At 41.3% G+C, this 27,625-nt stretch overlaps 1 protein-coding gene across 2 annotated transcripts in view; it reads left to right on the forward strand.

The window, feature by feature from the left end:
- LOC114874670 (discoidin domain-containing receptor 2-like) overlaps positions 1-27,625 on the forward strand; it is a 124,541-nt gene that overhangs the window by 62,407 nt on the left and 34,509 nt on the right. For both annotated transcript variants that reach the window (XM_029184171.2, XM_029184180.2), the window contains exons 4-6: positions 7,904-8,135; positions 19,309-19,456; positions 19,961-20,268. In XM_029184171.2, the coding sequence (XP_029040004.1) occupies positions 7,904-8,135; positions 19,309-19,456; positions 19,961-20,268 (688 nt within the window). The remainder of the gene's footprint in view (positions 1-7,903; positions 8,136-19,308; positions 19,457-19,960; positions 20,269-27,625) is intronic.

Below are 27,625 nucleotides of genomic sequence, written 5' to 3' on the forward strand. Positions count from 1 at the left end.
CTAGAACCGGGCTCGTCGAACGAGGAACAGAGAAGCGACGCGACGCGTCGCGTCGCTCGCCGGCCCCGCGGGCTCTCCGATATTAATACATTCCATTACCGCAGACAATGACCGGCTGAATAGGCCTCTGACTCTTGATGAGCTCCGGGTCGCCCCCGCATTGCATCCAACAGCCTCCGTCGCTCGTCCACGTCACCGTCTAATTTAATACGCCGCGACCCCGGCCGAAGGTGCTTAGAATGCTTGATGCGCTGACCACCAACCCGGAACAAAAAGTACTCGAAGCGATAAAGTGATGTTTAAATTAGGATACTATTGCTCGGCCAACTAAATTGATTAATCAGAATTATTTGCTTGAAATGATACTTCATGCTACTTTCTTTAACATCGTTTGATACTTCATTAATCAGCTGGTTAATTAACTCTCTCGTTACTAAAGGTGATTATTGTCATCGATCACTGACCTCTTCAGTTTCTAAGGATGTCATTCGTCAAAATTTTTCGTTGATTAATAATTCTGATTGAATTTTGAATTATTTTATTTAATTAGGCTTGGTTATTAATTAGTGGTACGAGAATTAGTAGTAGAGTAATCCTGTGACAGAAATAAGTTATTCTTGTTCAAACACCTTCCATCACATCCTAAGCAAGATAAATTATCACCCTCCTCCATCAGGCTCGCAATTCCTGGAATAACGTTAGCTGTGAAACCGAGACCAAAGCGGGAACAGAATCGGATCGAGCAAACGCCAATAATTAATGAGCGATTTCGTGCCGAACCCAACACGCTACAATCATAGCTATTCGATTTCGAACCAATCAAACACCGAATTCGCGGTTTTGTTTTCGACACGAAGATCGAGACCCTTGAGCAGTGTTCGCGTCAGACGCTTTCAATCAGCCGATCGAGTCGTTCAATTAATTCAATAATAATTAAAAATTGAAGGGTGTAATTAGTAGATCATTATACTTAGTTTACCATTGATCGATATCAATTGAAATGAATGGAAATATTTGTAAAATTTTTAATACTGGCAATATTATAATAGTAATACAAATTTCAATATTAATTCTATTATAATAAGGTGAATTTCAATATTATTAATTTTATGATAATCATGTAAATTTCAATTTTGTTATTATGGTAATGATGTAAAATAACTAATGCACCGTAGAATATTTAAATGCATGCTGGATATTACAATTTTTTTTACAATAATTCTATCGTCCATCTTGACAAGCCAAAACGGTAGTTTACACAATTAACCATACTCCCAAATTGAGAACAAGACTGCAACATATGAACACAAAATACAACATCTGACCGATCCATACCTAAAATACATCGAACAACCAATATATCAGCGTTAGTCGGTTTTCGCTGACAGACAGGAGTTAGGGTATGGGAGATGGGTCGAAAAAAAAAAAAGAAATTCCAGCGTTATTTCGTCGGCAGGGTGAAAAGTTCGTACGAATGTCAAACACGTTCGCTGTGTAATTTAATTAACTGGTATTCCAGCGTCATTTATTAAAGAGCGCCGTTGAAATGGTAACGTTGCCGCGATAATTTAATTTTGTAGCGGGTCACGGCACAGTACCGAGGGTTGATCGATGAACGTATATATCCCCGAAGACGCTTTTCACGCGAATAAAAAATTCCGAGGAGAAAAGAGTAGAGAAGGGCGAAGAGGAAAAAGAAAGAGCGATGTTAAATAGAACGTTCAGCGCCGCTTCTTCTCCGTCGAATGATGGAAGAACGGAAGCGTGGCGGGAAGGAAAATCTGGGAAAAACTAGTTATTCAAGCGTGAAACGAGCGCTTTCCATATGGAATACTATACACACAATAATTTTCGAGTGGTGTGCCCGTATGAAAGCGAGTACTCGACTCAATTCCCTGGCTTTTCACTTCCTTTAAGAATCGCGCAGCTGTGCGCGTCTTCCGTCGCTCTTTTTCTTACCGTTTTCATTGAACGGTATTCCTAGAATAGACGCAATTAAGATACCCGTAAGAACGCGTCGAGTGGCCGAGACTTCTGTTCAGAGAAATTGCTGCGAATCGAGAAGTCAAAAGGTGAGCAGTAACCGGCGAGCTTCCCTTGGAACCGGAAAGTGTACGCTGCGATTCAGCGGATATATTCAATTGAAATTACCCCGGGGTGAGTGTACCTTGAAGAAAGTGAGAAAATCCCGCTACCACTTTCCACGAGAGCAACTCTATCTTCTATCCTTTTTCTCTTCACCACTCAGGACAAATATTTCCGTGTAAAAATCTAAAGGTGAAAGAGCTTCGTATTTCTGTTACGATCAGTGTAGGCTATTTTTATTAGGCGAATATTGGTTTCAATTAAGATATAGTCGGGCAAGAAGAGCCTTTACCTCGTTGCCATTACACGATGTAAGTATAAAAATTAATACTGTCGAGATACGAAGTAACAGTGTACTAACGCGTGGCGAAGCACGCGGCAAATTTCACCTCACCATGGATTTTTTACACAAGTAATGGCTTTTAGAGTCATTACTTGATACACTGTAATTTAGCAGGCGCAGATAAGAATACGTAGGGCTACGTGGCTTTATGCTCGCAGTCAATTACATACTTGCGTTGGATGGTACTAAAGTGAATAACATTTTCAATCTTCCTTGACGTAGATTAAAGAAGGGTTATTAAAACTATTTCTGATATTAAATTGTATTATATCGTCAGATAAATACATAAATAATTTGGGTATATTGTCGAGTGACGAGATCGTGGATCGAAGGATTGGAACAAAAGGAATTACACTTTCACGAAAATCCTGTCTTTCGTTATTATCTATTGCTCACGTTTCGCTGATACCCAGTCGAAAACCGGAATTCAATTTGCAGCGACGTATCAGATCGCAAGGGAACACATTTCAACGAATTCAATAAGCGAGGCCCTGATATTCCCTGATGCAGTAGTCGAGAATGAGATCATCTTCAGATAGATGAAACAGAGGTGAACGAGTTAGAATCAACGGAAGTTCGTTTGTTAAACGCTGGAAATATTTTCCTGATTTCGCGAAGAAAAAGTGCGATGAACTTTTAAAAGGAGAGAAACCCTTCGGCTCGGATCGCGATAACGTTTATTGCTCGACAGAAAGGTGCGGCCACAATGTTCCTTCAAACCAGATACCCATAGTCGTAGTCACTTATTTCCACGATGGTCAACTCAAAATTCTAAGTGTCTTCTGCTTGATCTTGGGTTACGTTCAGACAGCTGTACAGTTTTATTTTCAGAGTAGTAATTTACTGGAAAAAGGGACGTAGAATGTATCTTTAATCTTATCCAGCTTTATATCTGCGATCGTGGTGCAGACTCATCGTCACCGTGTTCAATTTGAAATTATACAGCTATCTTGAAACACATGAAAACTGTTATTGTTTCTGATCAAAAATACTGGTTAAGTATACTCGCGATAAAATCAGTATTCCCTAAGGGGAACAGTTATGTAAGGGAATTCTCAAAATTATAATTTTGACAATATTAATATTAAAGTGATTTAGAAAGAAAATAATATAATTTTTAATTATTATATATTAGAAAATTTAGTATATAACTGAATAGTACGAATTTCAAAGTAAATATCAATTCGAATTTTCCCGCGGGAACGTGGAAGGTGGTGGGGGGGTCACAGACCTATATATACGGAGCCTTCTCCCCTCCAGCGTCAGTCCCCGCGGGACCGCCGAAGGGGGAAGGTGGGAGTCCGTGGAAGGGAAGGCCCACAGTGAGGGTCAGGAACCCGTAGAAGCTTACGGGAGAAGGGAGAAAACCCTATAGAAGCCTGATTTGACCATAAGTGTACCTTTACAGATATGAAACCATTATCGAAAATTTCGATTATTAGATCGAAAAATAGAATCTATATTTTGAATTAATGAAGAACTAAAAAAATCTAAAACCTTATTTACAAAGTTTGATTCTGAAAAATAAGCAATTTAGTGTATTTCTACTTATCCAAGTTGGAACGAAAAATTAAAAGTCCACTGTATATTCTTTTTTTCGACCCCCATCTGTGGTACAAATCAGATAAGTCTGCTCGCACGTCAATTCTCCTGACCAACAGTATGCATAATACAATCTGCGAGATAGTGGGCAGACGATGTCACGTCCCCGCTAATTTCGCCGGATTCAGAATGTTCCGCGAAGCGGTTAACGCGATGGAAAATTTAAAGTCCGCCACGGTATCTCTCGGTTTCGCTCAATTTAATGCCGTCCGTTCGTCAGTCGTAGGACAGGATTTTCGATGTCTCGAAACAAAGATCCCCCTCGTTATGGTACACGCGCGATTCCTGATCGTCCTTTTTGTCGACAACGCGGACCACACACGTCGTTCTCTGATGCTTTCCTCGAGCTCTGGCTGCAAAAAAAGTCCCAGTAAATGGCACGTGGTGTAGGCCGTGAGTAGACGTAACCCTGCTAAACGACGGCTTAAAAGTGGAGTGATAAAAAGGGACTCGGTGACGGGACGTTATCGCGCACTTGACGCCAATAATAATTTCTGCGATAATAGCGTCTCGTCGAGGACGTGAAATGATGGTGAGTCGATGGGGAGTCGATGGGAATAGGAAGTGGATGGGGTGAAAATTGTTCAAGTTATTCAAGAAGGTAAAATGTTGATGATGGAATCTTGAATTTCTATCCCTGTAAACTCTCACCATACTAATCGACAAATTTTCTCATTAATTTTATAGCCAAAGATTAGACAACAGAAAATAAGTACTCTCTAATTTACAAACGCATTCTTTCTGAAGGCTATAAACGTAAACATATTTATATCAGGCATTCGTTTCTTGCATACCGAGCAGCACGGAACAGCCGTAATCGCTTTAATATCAATTAGTTCTTAATACGAAGCAATATCAGTTAACATTAAATTCCCATCGCCATTGGACACGGAGTTTTACGGGATACGATTCGATGCCGCGTGACGGACCCGCTAATATCCTTGCAACCCCATAAACTCAACCTACGCGTTCATTTGTCTATTATTCCGTGTCGGAATTGCAGGTTGTTGCAGCGTTCGTCGAACGCTCACCGTGTCGTCGTTAGCCCGGTATCGGTGCGCCTTCTTGTCCGTTGTTCCAACAACAGGAAACCAGTCGGTCGGAGCTGGTTGTTAAGGATAAAGAGGCAGTTCCAGCGTGCGAGTTGTAAATCTTTCGAAAACAGCCTCGACTGTTATAACGATGCCGGGGAACGCTGCCGCGTTATCATTCTCGCATTGATGGCCTGTAAGCACGATTATTAGCGCGCCACGTCGTTCGGCTGCGATCAGATTCGATCCAGGATGCGTAAAAAATTCCCACTCTCGTGTGTGTACGTGCATTAATTTGGCGTTTCGTTGCAAATTACCGGTGCAGCATCGTGTAAATACTATGTAGCCGATCCGACAAGCTGCATCGGTCAGGTGAAACGAGTTTAGATAAAGAGAACTCGCCTCGCTCTTCGACAGATACCGAGTGTCCTTCGCCAAGTGATAGAAGTGTCATCGTTATATCTCTTAAGTAAATGGGACTTGCCGGCAATTGGTCGGGCTAATTGAGGCTTCGCTCGGATACGAAACGGCGATTTGACTCCGGGTTTCTTCTTCGATAAATTTCGGATCCTTATTTGATGGAAATAAAAGGATACGTGTATCAGCAGTTCAATTTTGTAATGGAGTCAAAATATATGGGTTTAATACTTTCCTTGCTACCGATGCAGCTGTTGCATTTCTTATTTCCTTGACTTAGTTATTTTAAACTTTATTATTGGATAAGTATCGAACATCCCTAGGAATTACTTTTATCTATCTTCTTCTCTGCTTAAAAGCTCGTTAGTATTAATATCGCTAATGATCAAATTTATAATACTCGTTTGTCACAGAATCAAGTTATACCCTTAATTAGATGTCCCTTCGTTCCAACCGTAAACTGATCAAGAAAATAAACCAAAGAAACTAACCATAAAATCCTTAGAAACCTGTCGCACAGTGGAATAATTGTCCAGCAAGAGAGAGAATAAAAAAATGAAGCTCTAACGAAGTGTTGCCGGTGGTGTTCGGTTCGCAAGGAGGGTAAAGCGAATTACTGATGGAAATCGGCGTAACTAAGCAGTGAATCCGTCTACGGGGTCGTAATTTCATCTTGAAAATTGCACGAAGATTGCGAGTTTCGGGGCGCACGGTAGGACACCCTGTCTCTCCCCTAGTTATGAGAGGAATCGAATTATCCGTATCGTAATCGAGAGAGAAGGACGCGATTTCGCCGGCGACAATTAAGGATAACGCAAATATCCCCGGGTACACGTTGTTAAGGCACGCCTCCAAATATCCCGGTAATGAAGAATAATGCACGAGGCTAAAACAAACTCGAGTCTGGAGTCCCCGTTTAAACCTCCAAGACGTTTCACTGCCATCCCCCGATTCCTCTCGTCGTCCCTTATCCTGCGTTGTTCGGCAGCCACCTTCCAAAGGATACACCGACACTTATATACACAGATATACCGTGCCGTTACGAGCCAGCAGAAGCTTCTCTCTTAGCCAAGCATTTAAACGGTCCACGCAATTAGGGAAGGCGCTTCGCGCCTCATCTTTTATTCATGACGACTACGGGCCGAGCTATCCGCGCCTTCCTTTCGAGCCCCAAAAATTAAAACCGAAGCACGCCGAACACCGATACCCGGCTACAACCTGGACATATTAAATGGACGATTTTTACACCTTTTAAACCGGATCACGTGTAACTTCGATGCGCAACAATTTTCCGTATACGATATTCCGAATTCGTGGAAAATAATTATTTTTTTAAATAGTTCAACAATTCAAGAGTAGCTAACTGTAATCATCAAAGTGTCAAATTCTTGTCCTCTTCCTTTTCTTGTTAACAATTCTGAAAAGTTTCGGATTCCCTCTCGTACAGAGGTGTCGTTTACCGTCCAATTTCAGGGGGGGTTATCATTTTCGTCACGTTTCGTTACGTCGACAAATTCCGTGCTTTCCGTTTCGCCGATTGTTCGCAACGAACGAAGACGGGGGTGGAAAAGAGGAGAATACGTAAAGCTTCAGAGGCGTTGAAAGTTTGGGCAGCTGCTCCCAAGGGTAAGGAAGTTTCGCGAGGGAGAAAAGATTTTAAGGTGTTATGATTATTTTGCTCGTTTTTAATTTTAAATGAGCTGCCCGCAATCCTACACCCCCTCGTTCCTCGGCTAAGCTCGTTGTTTGTTTTTTAATGACGATTGAAATTGCTTCGTTTCGTGGAACGGGAGACGAGTTGAAGAGTTTTCAAGTTTTCCCACCTTCCGTGGATTTTCGATGAAAAACTCGCGTCGCTGAGGATTTATTAGTTCGTTTCGTAGAGGGTATAAAATGTTTCGGGGAGCATCTTTATCGTGCCACCTGGAAAGGCAGTTAAAAGCTCGCGTGACAAAGGTGATTTTCAAAGTTTCACGCATCATTTATATACTTATCGCTATACGGAGTTTGCTTGGTTTTCAGTTTTACGCCGCTTCGAGCGTGTATTTAACGCGCAAATTCGATCTAAGAAGTTTCCACTGGAAGGTGCTCGAATTTATTAACGGAAAAATGAGAATATTAAAATTTATTTGCTTTACGATACTCGTTGCGATATCGATATCTAGTCAGAAAATCTTTTCTCATTTAAATTAAATCATTATATTAAAAAAAAAGGATGATTTTCAAGGTTTACCTCTTTGAACCTCAGATCGATAGAAATATTAATACTATTTCACATATTAAAAATATCAAAACGCAAAAATTAGTTCAAAGTATCAACACGTTCTCCAACGAGGTACAAACTGTTAAACGGACCCTTGCAAATTGTCCCTTCAAGGTTGAAAGCGCAGCGTAACTAACCGTGAAATGTTACCATCTGTTTCAGATTAAAAGTGGAGAATCTCGGTGGCGCATGGTGTCCCAAGAATCAGATCACCCAAGAAGCTCGAGAATGGCTTGAGATCGACCTTCATACGGTTCACTTGATCACAGCTACCGCCACCCAAGGTCGTTTCGGCAATGGTCTCGGCGTTGAGTATGCAGAAGCGTATCTGCTCGAGTACTGGCGACCACGTCTGGGCAAGTGGGTTCGATACAGAGATATCAAAGGGAAAGAGGTGAGTGCCTTATCCTACCAGAATCCATTAACTAATTTGCTGCCGTTTAGTTCGGCTAGATTCAAAGTAACGTTTCGACTGATATTCTAAGACGTTGATCGAATTCACTGAGCCTGCATATCGAGTCAAAGTTCTATCCGCACGCGTCATTCCAAGCCAAAGGGTTAAATCGAACATTATAATCATCGGTGATGTAATTAGGATATTTTTCGATAGTGAATCAGGTGCTCTAATTTTACCAAAAGTGTCCAACACTTAATTCTTGTTCATTTTTATTATTCGATCACAGACTGACATGTAACAAGTTGATGTCATTGCCGGTTCATAGAACTCGAAAGGATCGCGATCCCAAGTGCACGCGCGAACGAGGTTAATCAGAATCGCTCGAGATATCGTGATTTATGAATATCGCGACCGATTCGCGCATCTGCCGCTGACTGATCGAGATGGGCGCAGCTGCGCCCAGAATAGTAGAAACTGTCTTCAAATTGACCGTGCCTGGTCACTGGCCTGAAATAATAATTCCGCGCCGATTAAAGCGGCGAGATTGTTATTCCTGGTGGTGTGCGATGCTCTTAAAGCGAGGCAGAACCCGTGCGAGTTCAAAGCGCTCGCTGAACGATCAAGAATCGAACGACCAGACTGAAGGATTATCCCGCTCGAAACGTAAGCCGCTTATCGCGAATCCGTAAGCTAATTTCGTACCGACGATGCACCACTTTGTCGAGGCTCGACCGTAGCTGCGGCTCTTTGCCGTTCGCGAAATTCGTCTACGGATTCGGTATTGTTCCAAGATCGACAGAGAGCCACTCAATGTCTGCATCAAATTTTTAATTAAATTCATCTCTCCATTAGAATAAAGATCCTTAGATATCGTTAGGATAGATTGCCAATTGCAAATCTAATTTTTCGAGTATTTCTTTCTATTTTTGCTCTTCGCGAAATTCATCTACGGATTTCATATTATTCCAAGACTGACACGTCTGCATCAAATTTTTGAATAAATTCTTCTCTCCGTTAGAATAAATATCCTTAGATATCGTGATTGCGAATTTTATTTTTCAACATATTTCAAAGTAAGCCTGCAAAGTAGGCGAGGTTACAGAATGAAGCAAATAGAGGAACTCTGTTTCAACGAGCACCAGTTAACGATAGGAAAAGATATATAACCTGGCACTAAGAGACTCGTAAGAAGCTCGCCGAAGGCGACACGACACGTTTTTGCAGAAGAACTTATCGTCTTTTACCCCGTTCAGTGTTTATGGAGTTGGTGGAGAAGGTGCAGCTATTACGACACTTTAAGCCCCGTCCGTAGCTGTTCCCTCGGGCACGATTCCAAAGTGACGTGATGGTCATTAATGCAGCAAACGATCCTGGCTCGGTTTACGACACCTACCAACAGAACGATACGTTCTGAAAGGCGTAGCGAAAAAGAGCTCGGCTAACTAGCAGGCAAATTGGCCAACCGATCAGGCATCTCCGTGTCCTTGCTGTCCGGTTGGAATCTTATTAATATTGATGGACCGAGAGGGTGAGAGAGAGTGCCAGGATCAACGTGCCAAGGGACTGCGGTCTCGTCTGCGAATCATGCTGGTTCCTGTCGCGTGTTCCGCTTCGTGATTTCGTGTAAGCTCTAATTTCGACGCCGATACCATCGTCAGACACTCTCCGTTGCGCTTGAATCGTAATTGCTCCTTTGTAAAAACCTGAGGAAGTTAATGTTCCCAGTAATCCTGCGAATGGACGACGCGACGATGACTTACGAGCTGCTACTTTTTAGTCACCTAAACGACCTTACTAGATTTTTTGAAGAAATATTAATATCCCTCTGCGAATTCGCAAATCTTTTCCATTTTTATTAAAAAGGATCCATCGTGAATGATTTAAATCCAATAATAAAAACTTGATTATTTATCAAAGTTATCAACAGTTCATGAAGATTTTCTAATCGTGATATTGAATTACTCGTGATTAAATGCAAATCCCTGGCAAACTAGGCGCCAGAGGATTAATCAGCCCATCGTCATCGAACTTTCATGTTACCGTAAAAAAGAAGAAGGATCCTACCTGGAATGCTAAATAAAACGATAAGTATTCTCTCCCCTCGGGTGAGAGGAACGGCAGCTTACAGTCTCTTTTTATCGAATCGGTTATCCGATCGGCCATCTCTATACATCCGCTGTCCAGTTACCGCCTTATTAATATTGATGGACCACTTGTGCCGACGCTAATGCACCGGAGCTAGACTGCAAAAGTTAGTTCGGCTTTTTCAGACGACGCCTTTGTCACGTGTTCAACCTTATGATTTCATGGAAAGACCAGGTTCAATCATCTCGGTCTCATGATTATTCACTGATTCGCGAACAACCTGTACCCGATTATCGGATTTCTTCCAGTTATCAGAGTCTAGCTCGTTTCGCTTGTAAATTGAACAATTACAACCAGCTCGAACAGCTACAAATGGAAAAATACGTTTGATAATTGAACGTTTCAACGGCGGAAGGAAGTGTTTATAGAGTAAAGATTTACAATTCCTTGAGTACGTTGCTCCGTAGATTAAAGTTTGGAATTTAGAGAAATAGATGAAACGAAACGGTTGTCTTTTAATCCGACATTCTTAATTCTTTTTTTCGAAGGATGGCATCTTCTTCTGTGAAAGCGGACGTAAAGATTCCTTAATTACTTTCGGGACCAGGCGATCCTTGCTCGTCCTTTCTTCCTTTGCGAGATTCCCTCGACGCTTTCACGTACGCTCGCCAGAATTTCTCGGATATTTTTGCGAAATTATCCAAAGAAGGATGAAAAGAACGCTGTCGAATACCGTGCTTGGAAGGCTGAAGTTTCCAGCACGCGCGAGCACCATCCAGATTCTAGCGGTGAACACAGCAGCGGGACCGGAGGCAAGAATGTCCTCTGATGTGTGTTTGCGTGGATAGGTGTGCGCCAGTGCACAAGTTGTACCGCATAATAATAATTGTCACGGGGCCAAAGACGGCAGCAGCGCGGCTTCAAAAGACCGGCAGAGGTAATTAAGGCTCGAGGCGCCAACAAGCTTCTCCTTTCTCTCGGTTGCACTGCAAATCCGCGTGCACGCTCACGTTCTGGGGCAAGAAAGTGGCCCGTTTTTCTAACAGACTACCAACAACCAGCGCGAACATCGAATCCTGCCCAACGACAAAATAAACCATACAGTATCAAATCGTTTTACATGTTTCCGTACAAAGTTTCGATGCCCATCCTTGGAGACAATTTTTCAGAATTTATTTAAGAAGAACCATAAGACTAACATAGCCGAAGTTTTGCATTTATATTCAGGTATGTTTGAAATAATAACCTGAATTTTTATAAGCATTTTTGTTGAAAATTTGGAAAATTATAGCAGCCTGTTTCTGTTATCTGAAATTGAGAAATTCTATGCTTTATTCAATTTTTATGCGTTCGTTATAATTTGTCGGTTGATAATTTTGCAACGTAGATTATAGAAACTGTAAGCTTCTCCATTAATGGACAGTCATCCGACTATACAAAACCCTTCGCAATTCTTGAAGCAGAACTCGCGGAAAATGATCTCATTGTCAGCTTGAAATTGAACGAGCTTTCATTGCACCGTGGCTGAATTTTGTTAGCCAGTACTTGCTTCCTAACTAACGAAGATTTTATTCAGACTCCGCGAACGAAATGACGATCTTGAGATAGAAGAAGAAAGTATCTTTACATTTTTCTTTTGTGGTTATGAAACACGCTTCACCATCCAGCGAAGCTGAAAAGCGGGAAAAAAGCTCACTGAATCGAGATGTATACAAGGTGTCTTAGCAATAACGGTACAATTAAAAAAAGAGTTCATTTCTTTTGAGAAAATAAATTGAAATACATGAAATCAAATCCGTTTTATATACAGGTCCGTCCTCGAGAAAATTCCTCTTGAAAATTCTTGAAATATTATTATAAATATTTAAAAAATTTTCTAACTCAAATTACTCGAACAGGAAACCACGTATAACTAAATTTTATCCTACAATTTTTATTTATTTTTTCAACTGGAAATTTACCTCTTTTCAGTTCCACCATGATTACCAGGACACCCTGTATATTCTATGCGAAACGCAGCGTTCTCGCAGTTGGTTGCTCCGGTTTTAATCGTATCGCACAATGACGGTCGTTCACAGAGAAAAAAAAAACAAAAAGGGAAAAATAAACGGCAAAAAGCCGAAAAATGTATGGAAAAGCAGGCGTGCCACCGATGCTCGTACGCGAAGCCCCGGAATCGTTCCACTTTTTACCTCTCCTCCGTCTCTGCGATAGTTTTTAATGAGTACTGACGTACTTCCCGTCCCACTTTCCTGCCTTCTTTTTCCACGTCCGCCTTCTGTCTCGTTATTTTATTTACTGCAACGTAACCCGTTAAGGTAGAAGCGCACACCATTTAATAACCAAGTTCCAAAAAAAAAAAAGGAAATACATAAAATACCTTATAGATATGCAACGAAACGTTCTATGTTTCTTTCTTTTTATTTTCATCTCCGTTGCAGAACGATAACGCTTCCGTGACGTTGCACCGATAACGAATATCGCGACATTAATTACCCGCCGCTTTAATGGAGTGAAAATAAAGAAAGAAGGGACCCGTGGACGGTTTTCGCAAAAGACTTCAATTAATCAGAGTGACCCGGTTTCTTTTTCAAAGAAGGTAATCGTGGATCACAGTGTACAGCGGTTTTAACACGGCGACTATCGTTGTGGAGATGAATACGTGTTGTATAACACACTTTAACAGGCATTATTAATCCTTTAACCCTTGCGCGCCATTCAGAGCAAATTGACCCAAAATGGAAATTCGATATCTAATAATTTCTTAATATAATATTCAGTTTTTGGTCAGGCTTTCATTAATAATACCTATTTAAAAGAATTAGGGACTTTTAAGTTAACCCTCGGAGGGCGGACCATGGAGAGAGTCCCGATTTTAATTCAACCGCATGTTTCACATTATTTTCGTTTTCTAAATTTTACACCATTCTCGCTTTCATGGAAAAATGACGAATGGAAAGGGTTAAAAGCAGAGTTTTTCCGTGTTCGTCCATCCACGGTGTTTCCATCATCCCTCCGTTTTTCCACACGAACGAATAATACGAAAGCTCATCCGAATACGCCACACGCAGCTCGTTCGTGGTCGAAGTTTCGAGCACGGTTCGATACCCGTTCCGCGGTATCTCCGGCAACGAGCAGGATCTGGTTTCCGTCGATGCGCGACCCGCTTCATCCGGCCCATTAGAAACAGTTATGGTAGCAGTTAGAATAACAATCGGCCGTGATAAAGCAGCCCTGACCGCGTATATTCCGTGACGCTGGCGAATTATCCGGCGGACAACATTTCGCTAATGTCTCCCGTTTCCTGTGCGTGCAACATTATAACCAACATTGCCTCGCAATCACCCTTCGCCTTTTTTCCAACCCCTCAAACGTTTTACGCGAACGCGTCCGTGTACGTACCTCTGTAAGCGTTCGTGCGTGTTCGTGATTTACGCGGAATCAGCTCGACCAACCAACTAAACGTAGCTTGCGTGTCGACACGCACGCGTTTTCTCTCCTCACGCACCTCCATCGTAATCCTTATCCCCTTCCGTAATTATCGGATTTCCACACGGAATTCCCGCGTCACGGAGCAAAGCCACCTAGAGAAGCTGACAGTTCGGGCTGACTGTTCGCGTGACGCGATAATGACGATTCCTGCGTGTGCGCGAGCGTTTCTATTTGCATAAAAGTTTAGATAGGGAACAGTTATAGAACGGTTCCACTAATACTGTCAAATAGTATAACAACCCTGCCAATTCATTTCGAACAGCCCTAATTTTAAACGTTTTCTCAATGAAACACTGACGAGGAAACTACCCCTAGATTTTATTATTAAAATAACAGAAGGGACATTTGGGGTGGTTTTCTTGCGAATATAGCAGTTTGGTATATTTAAGCGTCTGAAAGCTCTAAATATAAATATTCTTTTATCTACAATCTGAACGGATAATATAAATCCACTTTAAGAGTGAAACTTTCCGGATTCGTGACGAGACTCGCGTGTGCTTCACTCGGTTTTTCTCGTTTCATCGTCACGGAAAAACCGACCGGCTCGTTTGCGATGCCACTGTTAACGCGTTCGCCTTCTTTTCCTCTTCGACCCGAGGAAATTGAACGTAGTCGAGTGCGACTTTCTGTATAAATTGTCGAGCGAAGATAGATGATCGTGCACGCGACGCATAGACTTCCGTGACTAAGCGACGTCTCGAGATTCAACGATCTAACGTTTGCCACGAAGAAATCGTTGTCTAAAAGAAAATCTGGAAGTCGAATTGTCGGTTCTTGTATCAAGGGTCAACTGTAGTGCTTTGCCTCACTGGCATGATCAACCCTTGAAAGACCGACAGGTTAGTTTTAACTCCATGATTGAATTTACTAAGCTTTAACTAATTTTTTTATTTTTATCATATAAAATTTCAATTTTTCCAGTTATACCATCCGTTACTTTTTATAGATATTCAATACTTGAAAAGACTAAAAAAGTGGTCGAAAAAACCGCAGTCTACGTCCTAAAGGTAAAGTAACCCTTCGGTCAGAAAGTTATTAAAGTGTCACATATCTGAAAATTTAATTAAAAAGTACCTATTAGGTAAAATATATAATATTTGAGTTTTTTACATATACTGGTACAATGTTAAATCAGCGAAATGTTCCCGTTGCAGAGTACAGTTACTATAAAACTTCGCCCTTCGATAATGTGTTAAGCTCGTAATTACATTCGTAATGTAATTACATTCGCATTTGGAAAGGCATTCATTGAAAATGAAACAGAGATAAAAATACCACGCGAGAGTGGGTTAAATAAATTACCTTCGAAAATCTAACAATCGTGAATTTATTTTGAAACAATGCATTCACATTTCAAGAAGATCACTGCTTTGTAGTTTTTATTTAATAAAAATCTTGAATAAATAGAGAACGAAGTAGATCTGGATATTTCATATAAAATGTTTTTAATATGATCTCTGGACGAAGATTTTACAAATAATGGACGTTGATTTAATATTTCATTTTCGTTGATTTTCTGGGGATATGGAATATAGATTCTTTACATAGACAGATATTATGAGTTTAAATGATGAAGCAGATTCGGAGAAAGGATCGATTAAACGATTGAATTCAACGAGCAAATTGGAAATTAAATTCGATGGTTCTGTAAATGTAAAATTAAATTTACGTTTCGTACCATGAATATTGTATTACCATCTGTAAATATTTTAAGAAAACATGGACTGTAATTTAATCCAGATTTTCTTATGAAAATTCGTGCCAAGTTAATACGACGAGAAAAGCACTTAACTAACAAAACTAATAATTTTCACTGTGATCTTTTCAAATATGACGTACCAATTTCTATATAACATAATCAGGGGAACTCGTAGATACACGGTGGAGCAAATAAGCAAAACGGTCTCCTAAAAATATCGTTTTATCGGGAACCGACAATCCAATAACATCGTGATTGAACAGTTCACAAAAATGTTCGTCTATAGAGTTACGAAGGCGACATGTACGCTTCGATGCGATAAATTTCCTTTATACGCCGCCTCGATAGGTAAAAACGGTCATGAGCATAAGTTATGGGTACTTGAAAACCGCGTATCTTAAGTGGAGGGTCCCGTGAACGCTTGGCTCACCGAATTTTGTCGACGAGCATCCTCGAGGATAAGGGATCACCTAATTCAAAATAAAATTTCCCAACAATCGGGAATCAACAAAAATCCTACCAACTTAGCGTAATTCTAAAAAACCTCGAAAGTAATAATTTCACAAAATTATACTAAAATTATTGCTTTTGAAACTTCCATTGTTTGGACATTTTTACGTCGATCTATGTTACTAAAATGTAAGTCTTTATTATCTTTCATCGTCTCAAGAATATTCCCATTTAATTTCGTCGGTCTGTAAAAACGAAGATTCAATGATAATATTACCGCAGACATAATGAAGGAAGTAAGTACCTTGATTTCAGAATACAATAACAAAGCTCGTTGAAGGCGAAACAATTGGTCTCGAGCTTTCCACGTCGTTTCTCTCGTTCAAAAATGAACCTTCTCTTGCCATAGAATCGTGAAAGTAATGTAATTTTACAGTATTTGAGCGATGAATGAAGCGCACGCAAGACAGGTATTCTTCCTCGTATTTGTCCCAAACCCTGCAGTTATTAACATTAGTTTCCTTCCTGTATTTCTGGTTGCAATTTCTGCTGCTTTACCCGCAGCCAGCACGCATTTGTCTCTGCTGATGAATATTATTCTAATTAATAAGATTTTGGAATATTCGAGGATTCTAAGTGAATAGACATAGCAATTATATTGTATTCTAAATTAATATCAAAATTAAGGAAGAAAATGAAAAATATTATGATTTATTAATTGAATATTTTTCTTTGCATTAACTGTATTCTATACATGCCCGAAACATTTAATTTCCTTGAAATTCTAGAAAATGGTCGTTAGAATTGCACGATCGGACTCGAAGAACCCTCGAACAATAACACAGATCGATATTGGCTATAATTGCTGTGCGCTCAACACTTGACCCCCATGCGCATGTACCAGACTGTTTACGGGTACACGCACGCATCGTTGGGTCGAAGGGGAAAGTAAAAGTAGCAGGAAATTGCATTAGAAGGGCACGCACCGTCTCCCTTTTCCTGTTTCTCATTCCCTCGTTCATTGTATACACGGTAACAGGTAGAGTTGCAAGGTCGTCTAGCGTTTCGAAGGTCTCTCGCCGCTAGGGTAATGAAAAGTAATATCCACCCCTTTCAGTCATCACCCTGAACACCTATACACCTTTAACGATACCTTGTGCACCTGTTCAGTGGCGTAGAGACTTGTAAAATTTTTTCATGTCGCCCATCATCTAGGTTTCAACACGAGTATGCTATTTATTTTGTGGTTCTCTCCATGGTCCGTGCTCCTGGAATTAAATATCATTACCGAGCAAGTTACCTATCCATTATGAACCCAAGGTGTCTGGTTTCATTCAGATGTTCAAAATAACAGTATCGGTTACATATTTTAGTAGGAGATAGATTTATAGAGAGCATTTCGAGAAATGAAATTCTGGTCGGTCGCCTGCAATCCCATTAAATTTCTGCGGTAACAAACGCGTGTTTCTACGCCAGTGCAAAGTGTGGCGGCATTGATGGTGTAACGTGCTGGCGGCACGGGTCCCTTGGTGCCCGAAATGAGAAAGAATCGACCCCAGACAGAGGAGTGGGTTACCACCCTGGGCTTCTGTAAGGTATACGCCGTCCAAGAGTAAGGGTTCGCCCAGGGGAGTGCTTTCCAAGTGGCAGTTTCTCGAAGGAAACGATGACCTGCGAGTCGGCAGAACCTGCACAGCACCAGGCAGAAGTCTAACGACTGCTTTCAAACATTGAAAAGCGTAATTATATATTTATGGAACGAGGTCGTGTGTGCCCGTCACGTATTCGACATTCGATGCTATAGCGTCTGTGGAAGATAAAACGTATTGATAGTGAAGGAGGTAACACAAACCTTCTGTAGATAATTAAATTAATTGTAATTTGAAATCTGAAGTAAAGAAACATTTTATTAGATCATGGTACATTAGATAATCGATTCACAATTAGCTAATTTGTCATCACCTAATAAAAAAAAGAAACTAGAAATCAAGTAACAATAGGTATTCAGTCCTCCCGTAGGTACAAATAAAAAAAGAAATAATTGCACGAAACAAATCGAGAAAAGCAGCGATTCAAGGTACAACCGTGCAGGTACACAAAGAAATAGAAAGGCGCGTTGGGAATAGACGCGGTAATAGTAGTCGAAGTCGATGCTTGATCGTACGAAAAAGAGATAGAGACGGTCCGATGGTACGGAAGGTGTACGTTGAGGGTAGGAAACGTGCAGAGAATGTGTCGTGTCTGCCGCAAAATGCTCTGTCACGCAACAGTGTTGCATGCTGGTTGGCTCACACAAGAAACCGCTGGTTCGCACATCCAAGTGGATTTATCCGTGTATCCGTGTGACACATAAAGGAGTGGATGTGTGTAGGTACAGAGACCAGAATCGTTGCTCGGGCTATCTGCTCGCCATGGGTAACGCCACTTGGCGTGATCTCTCGGGACCGTACACCCCTTTTCCACCTTCGCTTTTCTGCACGCCGTCCACTGGCCTGTACCAACGTCAGATAAACCGCTTATTTTATTCATAAACCCACAACGTGAAATCAATATTGCATCAACGTGTGCGAGCACATAAGGTAGGAAACGTTGGAACGAGAGAGAGAGAGAGACTGGCAATATGGTCGTCCTCTCTGACGAGGATCAGAGAATGCGGGCGATGGACGGTTTAACTCAAACCAGACCCCCTCACGGTTATTCCACCCCTCTCTCTCTCTCTCTCTGTTTCGAACCCTTCCGTCTGCGTCTCTGATCCTCCATCCAACCGTTCCTCTACCTCGTCATACCTAACGTGGTGGAATGTGGAATGAAATTAGTCCTTAGCCCCCGTCTGATGCGGTGGAACGCGATGTCCATTCCTATGACGAGACGTTCACAGCCAGACCATGGTATCCCAGTATGTGACGAAGTGTGCAGAAACACATCTTCTCGTCGATATAAATGTCATCGAAATGGATGATGCTTTGACAGTGTATACCTCGTGCCACAGACGCGTTCACGCCAGACGATTATACTATTTTTTCTTTTTTCTTTTTTATTTTTCTTTTTCATCTTTCTCCCTATGCGACACGTCAAATAACGTTGAAACGTTGTCGAGGGATCGAGGGGGAAAATGTTCCGCCGTTTCTTTCACGAGTCGCGTTGGAAATATCGCGTAGGAAAATCGTGCACTTTCGAACGGTGTGAAAAATTGAAATCGCGCGAGATAGAATTTTGGCTGAAAGATCAGGCAGATCCTACCGAAATTTTCCCCGATGAGAACTCGAGGTAGTTTTAGAATGTTGGAACGACAAATACGTGTCTAACGATCCAAGTCGAATCGTATCTAGGGGTTAGCGTAAGAAACGTAAGTTCTCCGGAGTCTGAAACGGGCCGGAAGCCACGAACGCCGGATCGAAGGGGTAAATTATCCTTGGTCTTTAACAAACGTCTCTAACGTTTCAGGTAATACAGGGTAACACGAACACGTATTTGGAGTCCAAGCACGAGCTGGAACCACCTCTGTGGGCGAGCAAGATCCGTTTTCTGCCCTACAGCCATCACACGCGGACGGTTTGCATGCGGGTCGAGCTGTACGGATGTTACTGGAGCGGTAAGCTGTTTGCATTCTCCAATTTTCGTTCAACTTGCCGCCGCTTAGAATATTCAACGGACTGTCCATTAACCCTTATACCGTTGTCATGTGCGCAAATTTGCTTTTCAGAATCTTGCTTGTACAATTATCTCTTTCATCCTTTGATGAATCAACATCGAATTAAACGTTTAACCAAACGGAAACTAATGTACATACTAAAGTACCATCGGGTACCACTGTTGTACGTCTACCACGTGTGTTGGTGCTATTAATGGAGTAATCAAATCTTTTGGAAGAACTTGAAATTTGCTAATCTCCCCTTCTTACCTCAATTGTCTTAATGCTTTCATTTATTTTCTTATTTTTCTGAAATCACTAAATTATTTTTTAATTATTTGCGAATTGAACCATGTAAATCTAACTTTATTTTCAAGGAATCATATTGATGTTCATTGACAATTTCACAGCAGTGATCAGAAAGTGAATACCTAACAATGACTGTTCGCTTTGATCTGACCGCAGATGGTGTGGTATCCTATTCGATGCCCCAAGGTGATAAAAGGGGTAATGGATGGGAGTTCTTCGATGCCACCTACGACGGACACTGGGACGGTGAGCTGCGTCGTGGTCTGGGTCAGTTGACAGACGGCAGGACTGGTCCTGATAACTTTAAAATGGGATATTATGATAACGATCGTAACCAGGGATGGGTCGGTTGGAGGAACGATACACGTGGACAGCCGGTCGAGATCAAGTTCGAATTCGACAAGGTCAGAGAATTCTCGGCCATTCATATCTACTGCAACAACCAGTTCACCAAGGATGTTCAGGTAGGTTATTAATTATCCTTAGGTTATTTCAGATCATTAATCAATTCTTTATTGATGGATTATTGAAATCTAGAGGTTCCAAAGATTATCACTCTTTTTGAGACACCCTGTACGTTATCGAAGGTAGAATGCGTGCTTCATATTTTTTTACCAGGTTTAACCCTTTGGGGATGGAACGTTCTTAAGAGTTCTTTGCACAGAGTATTATTAATTTAAAATAAAAGAAATAATAATTCTATGCTTCTTTACTGTCTACACTTATAGCTGTGTTTTATATCAAATTTTCTACAAAATTAAAAATTACCATGACAATTATGATTCAGGCACAAATATGCGTCGATCGTCCGCAAAGAGTTAATTTACGCCATTGTGACACATTGATAAACGAATTAGAAATGGAAAGATAGCTCTGTCAAAAATTTAGCATGGACCGCGTGTTCTCAAATACTATCGTGCTAAAAGTATCGGATTCCTCTATCCCTTACAACCCTACAGTTACGGAAACGAAGATAAAGATCGAATCAGGGGAGGGTAGGTTTCACATCTAATTACGTATCCACGCCTCTGCCCAACGTAAATACAAGGGAAGCGACGAATCGTTTACCCTCGCTTTGGCGACGTTATTTCTCAGCTCCCGCAAGGAATGCGCAAGCAGCGTCGATCAACAGGCTCACCATCCACGGTTGTTCCAGATCCTTTTACCGTCACCTCCTTCTGGCCTGATCGTCGCGTACCCTCCCTCCAACGAAACGATGCTTTTCCCTATCCCCCACAGTTGATTGAATATTCCAGTCGACGCTTTATCAGCCAGACGCCGGCTGAATATAAATACAATCTGAAACGGTAATTCCTGCTAGTTCGATATCTTCCGATACGACTTATTGGCCAGATCGAAGGATATCACTTAGAAATAGAATGATCACGGTTATTACGGTACAGTCAGTCCTCTGAGCAACATCGGTGATGGGATATTTCGAGGAGTGTTATGAAAAGTTACCCGTTTCTTTTTTTTTTTTTTTTTTGTATGGATAGTTCATCCAGTAGGTATACTAATTTATATATTTTTCATTGAGGTTCTATTTCATTTGAATACGATATTGGTAAAATGATAATACATCCCGTTTCAACTTTTTCTCGTTAAGCTTCGCTTCCTCCGTTTTAAAGATAGAATTCTTTTATATTACGTATTGTAATGTTGAATAAATATCCATTAACAACGTCGCGATTTAAAGCATACTCGCTCGGCAAAATAACGCGACGCGGCAGTTAATAATTCAGTCCCGTTTCCAAATGCCATGCATTCGCGACGAGCCCAGAGGGGAAAGGAAAGTTTTATTTAATTCGTCCGCGAGCCGTTAATTGGAAAAATACGCGAGGCATTAAATACGCCTCTGACGATATTAAAAACATTCACCGGCGGTTCAGTCTCTCTTTAATTTTTTTTTTTTTTAAATTAAGGTAAATCCAGACATCTAATTCGCGGTTGAGAGATGGAAAAATGGATGTTGGTCGCGATTCGTTACAAGCTTTACGCGTCATTCGTTGCAGACGTAATGGTCGGTCGTCGAGCGAGCGAGCGGAAATGAGTTCGCGTTGTTCGGGGCATTCTTCGTCCCAACGGCGGACAATAATTCGATCCCCTTGTATAATTTCCGTTTCGCAGCGATTTCGCGACCCTTCCGCGTCGTTCGCGTTAACTTCGATAATGTAATGCAAATACATCCGCTCGCTTTCAACCCCTCCCGCTAGCGTTTCGATACCGGCACGATATACAAGCGGACGAACGCGGCTCGCATGCGAAATCGTCCCGACGATGGAATTATTTCCGCCCCCGGAATAAAACTCACCGATTGCCGGATCAAACGTCAGATTTATACGCGATTTCCAGCTTTTGTTTTCGATCTAACGCTTCGAGCATGAACCGATCCCGCCGCGGGAGGAACAAAGCGGAACGACCAGAAATCATTTCACGAAGAAGTGAATTAAAAAGTGGTTATAAGATGAGATCAATTGTGGTCGAATGGAGATATTGATTCATCTCGTTTCTTTCTATTTCTGTTAGATAAAAATTAGCTCAAAAATTTGGTCACTAATTTAATACTTCTATTACTTCAATTATTTCAAAGCGAATAATCTCAAAATTCAGTGGTCCAATCGTTATTTTCCGCTTTCAAAAAACATATCCTTTCCCAGAAAAATATACTGTTTCAATGTTCGTTGCACGAGAAACTCTTCTATTGTAGGATGTTTGTATTGTTGCTTTGTATTTTGAATTGCAACGAGAAATCGTTATAAAAGTGCATGCAGTTGAAGCATGCTAGTGTCACATTTTACAAGGTGCACTTCGTTCTCTTTTCACATTTTAGTTTCAATCTAAAATTCACACTTTATTGTGTGTATTTCTAACAAAGTTAAAAGTTACATTTCGTTCTCTTTTCACATTTTAGTTTCAATCTAAAATTCACACTTTATTGTGTGTATTTCTAACAAAGTTAAATTTCTTTTTTTAATTTTACTAATATTCAATTGTCACGCTTTTTATGTACATAACAACGTATGAAATTTTTCAAGTTCATTGATTGAATATCCGATACGCTATCCATATATGTCCACAATTATCAGCGTGAAATATTCTCGAGCTACAATTATCGAAATGATTTTTTGATGAACGCGAACACGCGGACCTCTGATTAACATTATACAGTTTCGTCGTACGATTAGCCTTATTGATTGAAAGCCGAGCGCATCCCTCTACCCTCGATGCAAGCTATCGTTGGAAACGCGCGAAACACTGGGAACGCTTTTATCCAAATCAAAATTCGGCCACTCCCCATTTATGGTACTGTTCGATAATCGTTCATGCATATTTCACCGCACGCACGGCCAAATCTTTAAATGCACTATAACGTCGGGCGAAACACTCGCGCGAGTTTAAAGCGGATTTGTGCTACCGGCATCATCCCCTAACGCGCGGCCACGACAAATGATCCGGTCTGTTATTATTAATACCTTCGCGGACGAGGATTTATTTTCTAACACCAAAAACTAATTAAAACTAAGTATCGCAGACTTTTCTCATTAATCTCTGCGCTGAAATATTAAAATTTTTTTCATATTACCAATTTTTCTTTTACAATATCGAATTAATAGACGGAGCGTTTCGTTGAAATAAATAACACCGTTTAATTGAAACGTTCGATCTGTCGGCAGTCGATACGGAACACGAGAACAGTCTATATTTTTCGGTATCAGCGATTTCACGGCCGACCACGATCAAGCTGACGATATTTTATTCCCTTGCGATTGTCGGATGGAGGAAAAATCATCGGGACGTTTCGACGTTTTTTCGAGGCAATTAATAGCCCGAAGATCGACAAACCGAGCGACGGTAACAAACAAAAATCCCGGCTCTAGTTTAGGGAAAAAAACCCGTTAAACTGGGAAACGCAAACACCCGTTTCGCCGATGCAAAGCGCGATTCCGCTTCGTTTCAACGCTGGCCGCCGAGGTCTGCCTCTAAACGACCGCAATGAGCGGTTTTTTTTCGCCGCTCGGCCACGAAACGCGCGGTTCCGAACGGATCAAGGGCCACGGTACTCGTTTCAGTGCTTGGTAAATGTATAAAATTCCACGAAACGTGCAATAAAAAAGCGTTATAAACAGTCGAAATAAAAATTCTCCCTTTCCGCAATCGACGTATTCGACGTAGAATTGAAATTTTCACTTGGAACGTATTCAAAGTACGAGAGGGAGAATATCGAACGGGGATGATGGAAGCACGCTTATAAACGCGTGGTCTTTGAGGAGTGTGTCCCTGTGAAACCGTCACGTTGCTACCCTCTTCGTGGTTGTGCTTCGAAACAGAAGCAGCGAAGCAACCGATCGTCCTCCGGATTCCCTTCCACGTCGCCAGGTTTTATACACAGAATGACCCCGACGCTGGTTGGAGCTTTCGCAAGCTCATAAACCGGAACCCCGAAGCACAATGGCTCTGTCGGGGCTTTGCCGGTGGCACATCTTTGATATCCAAATAACGTTTTCCCCTTCGACGGAACCAGCCAACGAAACATGCCGGCTATGGGCGATAATAGACTGCGATACGAAAATGCTTCACCCTTACCGTTCGAAACAACCCCGCCGAGTGTTTTGGCAGCCAAAAGGGGCGTATCGGTATCGCGGATAAAAAGGAAACGTCATCTTGAGACGCGGGACGAAATTAGCTGTGATCGAGCCGGGAAAAGGGTCCTGGAAAATGGCGAACGTTTTAATTATTATTGGATTTCTAGGGTGACTCTCGTTTTCTTTAATAAGTACCAGGACACCTTCGGATAAATTTCAAATAGCTGATTAAATAAAATTAGTATAATAAAGGAAAAATTAGAGAATTAAATTAGAATTGTGGCTCTCTCCCAGGTCCGTCATTCGATGATCAAAGAAAGCATTATATTACATTTCTTATTTTTTTAGGGTAACTCTGTACGTTATAGTTAATTTCTACCAATTTATAGTTTTAGAAAATACACATGCGAGTTACACGTTCTGCTTAATAAATATTATTACTAACAAAGTTAGAGCCATTAAAAAAAGTTCAGTGAATAAATTGACCATATCCGTAACTACCTAATATAATTGAAGAAACTTTAAAGGAAAAGTTGCAGTAATCACAGGCAAAAGCTGACCGAGTTTCGCAGTTGACCTGTCGGATGAAAGTTAAATCCTGAAGGGTGGTAAAAAAAAAGCGTAGCCCTTTAACACCTTTCGCACCGGTGCTTCTTGCACAGTGGGCGGAAGTTGAATAGAGAGGCTCGGTTCGATATAAAGTCGCGGAATCTCGGGCATAAGTAACAAGATCACTTTGTAATTTCCTTGTGTACCCTGGGAATGTTTGACATCGCGTAATTAAATAAACGTAACGACCGAGACGTCTGCGAGTCAATTTACTTAGCCGTTCTTCGGCAGGGAGAAGAAACGAAAACGAGCAAACTCATCGCTACGTCTGATAAGATTTTCCGCTGCGTTTCTGACAGCTTGTAAATACTTTTCCTTGCCCCTGCAAGAACCAACCCCTCGTCGCTCCCCGCATTACACAGTCAAAGTGCATAAATTTCCTTGATTGCATCCCGGCTCGATGCAACTGCACGTCGGTCCCTGTTCCTCCTGTGTCAATTTTATTTACGAATGCTCTTTCCTATGGATTCCATTTCAATTTCACCGGCCGGACGTGTACCCTTTGATGCCGCATAATGCATCAGACTCGACGATCGGCTAATGAACGAAATCTGATGCCTGCCACGCTGCTACTAATTATTTTAACGTAAGCCGAATCGAATCTAGTTTGTCGTAACTTTTTAATGTGCCTGATTAAACTGGCTAAACGAGAGGAATAATTAGGACAGGCTGGTACGTGTGACCGTCTAAAACTTACGAGGTGACGTAAATTGCGACACTTCATATGTTCTTTGTCTCCTCTTTTAATATTCTCTCCTTTCAAAGGATTCATTTGATATTCTTATTTTAGTATAATTTCTAACGGAATGAAATTTCGCATTGTATCGAATTCTTTCTTTTTCCGATCGCTCTCATTAATTCTCCGACTTCGTACATAAAAAGACTGTTATTAGGTCGTCGGAATTCTGTGCTTTCTGGGTCGGATACCGTCGGAATCGTGTCCAATTAAAAAGCAGCCGCGAACGATCGAGAAATCGTTGAAAGAACGGATGGAATCAAGGCACACGGGTAAAAAGCTGTAAACGAGCCGTAAAAACGCAGCCGGTGGAATCGTTGCGGAACAAGTTCAAAACGTTTACACACACGGTCGCGGTGTTACGCCACCGATGGGAACGAAATAATGTTGCTCTTTGAGCGTAAGTCCCTGTTTACGCTAGAACTGTACAGATACGTTTCAACGAAACCATTTTCCGGGTTGGTTGGAGGAAAAAAAAAGAGATAGAGAGAAGAATAAAAGGCTGGCTCGGAGGTACCGGCTTCACCGAAAGCTCCATTTCTCTCCGTTGAACCGTACTGTAAAAAAGGGATTTACTTCCAGATCAGTTATTGCGCTTCATCCGGTATATTATATCGGATAAGCCGCGTGGCTTCCGTCTCTGCATCTGACTTTTGCCTCCCTCGCCACCTGTGTACGTACAGTGTTGTACACGCGCATGGCCGCGCACAACACCAGTCAACCTTTCTACACTTGTCTCGTCGAGTTTCGATCGAATACACCACCGTGTTGGCGGACTTTCGACGGTAATACTGGAGGAGAAAGGAAGCTTCAAGCCGGTGATTCTAACTGCTTACTAACCCGATTAAAAACCCTGTTAACTCTGGTTACAACCTCGAAACCCGTACTCTCAACGGGTTACACAGAGAAACTGGTTTAATCCTTTGCAATGGAATTTACTTAACACATTCGTTACCTGAAGAAGTCGATCGTTGTGTACTGCGACGTTTAGGGGTTGACGATGGAGCATATATCGAGTGATTGGATATTCAAGATGTAGAATGAATAACTTTAGTTATATCATTTTAAGAAATGAGGAATGTTTACTCGATACAAAGGAATTTTATGACGATCCAAGTTGAACGATGCGATATAGGGAGGACGGGACGTCGATAGCAGCGGATAAACGCCTCTCCCGTCAACGGGATATCGTTTCCGGCTCCCATCGGACCTGAAACGAATCTTTCGTAATTGGATTTACATGACGCGAATTACGATAACGAAATCTTCCGGAGCCGATTCGACGGATCCGCTCCAGATGTTACCCCGCGGTTGTGACAATGACGTTATCGACCTTCGGCTTGTACGCCCGCCGCATCCGTCGAAAGAAAGTTTCCCTTCGACGGATAACTCGATAGCCGGATATTTGCTCACTGATAATGACGTACACGTGTTTGCATAGAAAAATCGGCCGGAGATGATTTTGAACATTTCATTTGTGGTCCGCAATTAATGTTTCACGAGGGAGTTACAGCAGCTTTAGAAATGTACCTTAATAATTTCTATTATTGAAAATAAGGAGTTCGAGATCCCTCGGTTTCAAGAGCTTGCTTGTTCTAATATTAAAAGGGTTCGTATTTGAAGGGATCAACTAATGGGCTAAGGAACTCGAAATATTACCCTTCCAAAGGATACCCTTTTAAGTATATAGGATGGAATTTTAAATTATCTAAAAATTTATGTGATATCGCCCGTGATCATAACGTAACAATATCAATTTAATTTTTTGTGGATGAAGTTTTCAAGTTAAATTTATTAAAATAATGTTAAAAAATCATATAACTCAATTCATTCAAATAGTACAGAAATTATTCATTGTTATTCGTCGTGAAAATTATTCCACGGTTTGTTTAT

The sequence above is a fragment of the Osmia bicornis genome, chromosome 5 (genome assembly GCF_907164935.1).
Source record: "Osmia bicornis bicornis chromosome 5, iOsmBic2.1, whole genome shotgun sequence".
Classification (NCBI taxonomy): Eukaryota; Metazoa; Arthropoda; class Insecta; order Hymenoptera; family Megachilidae; genus Osmia; species Osmia bicornis.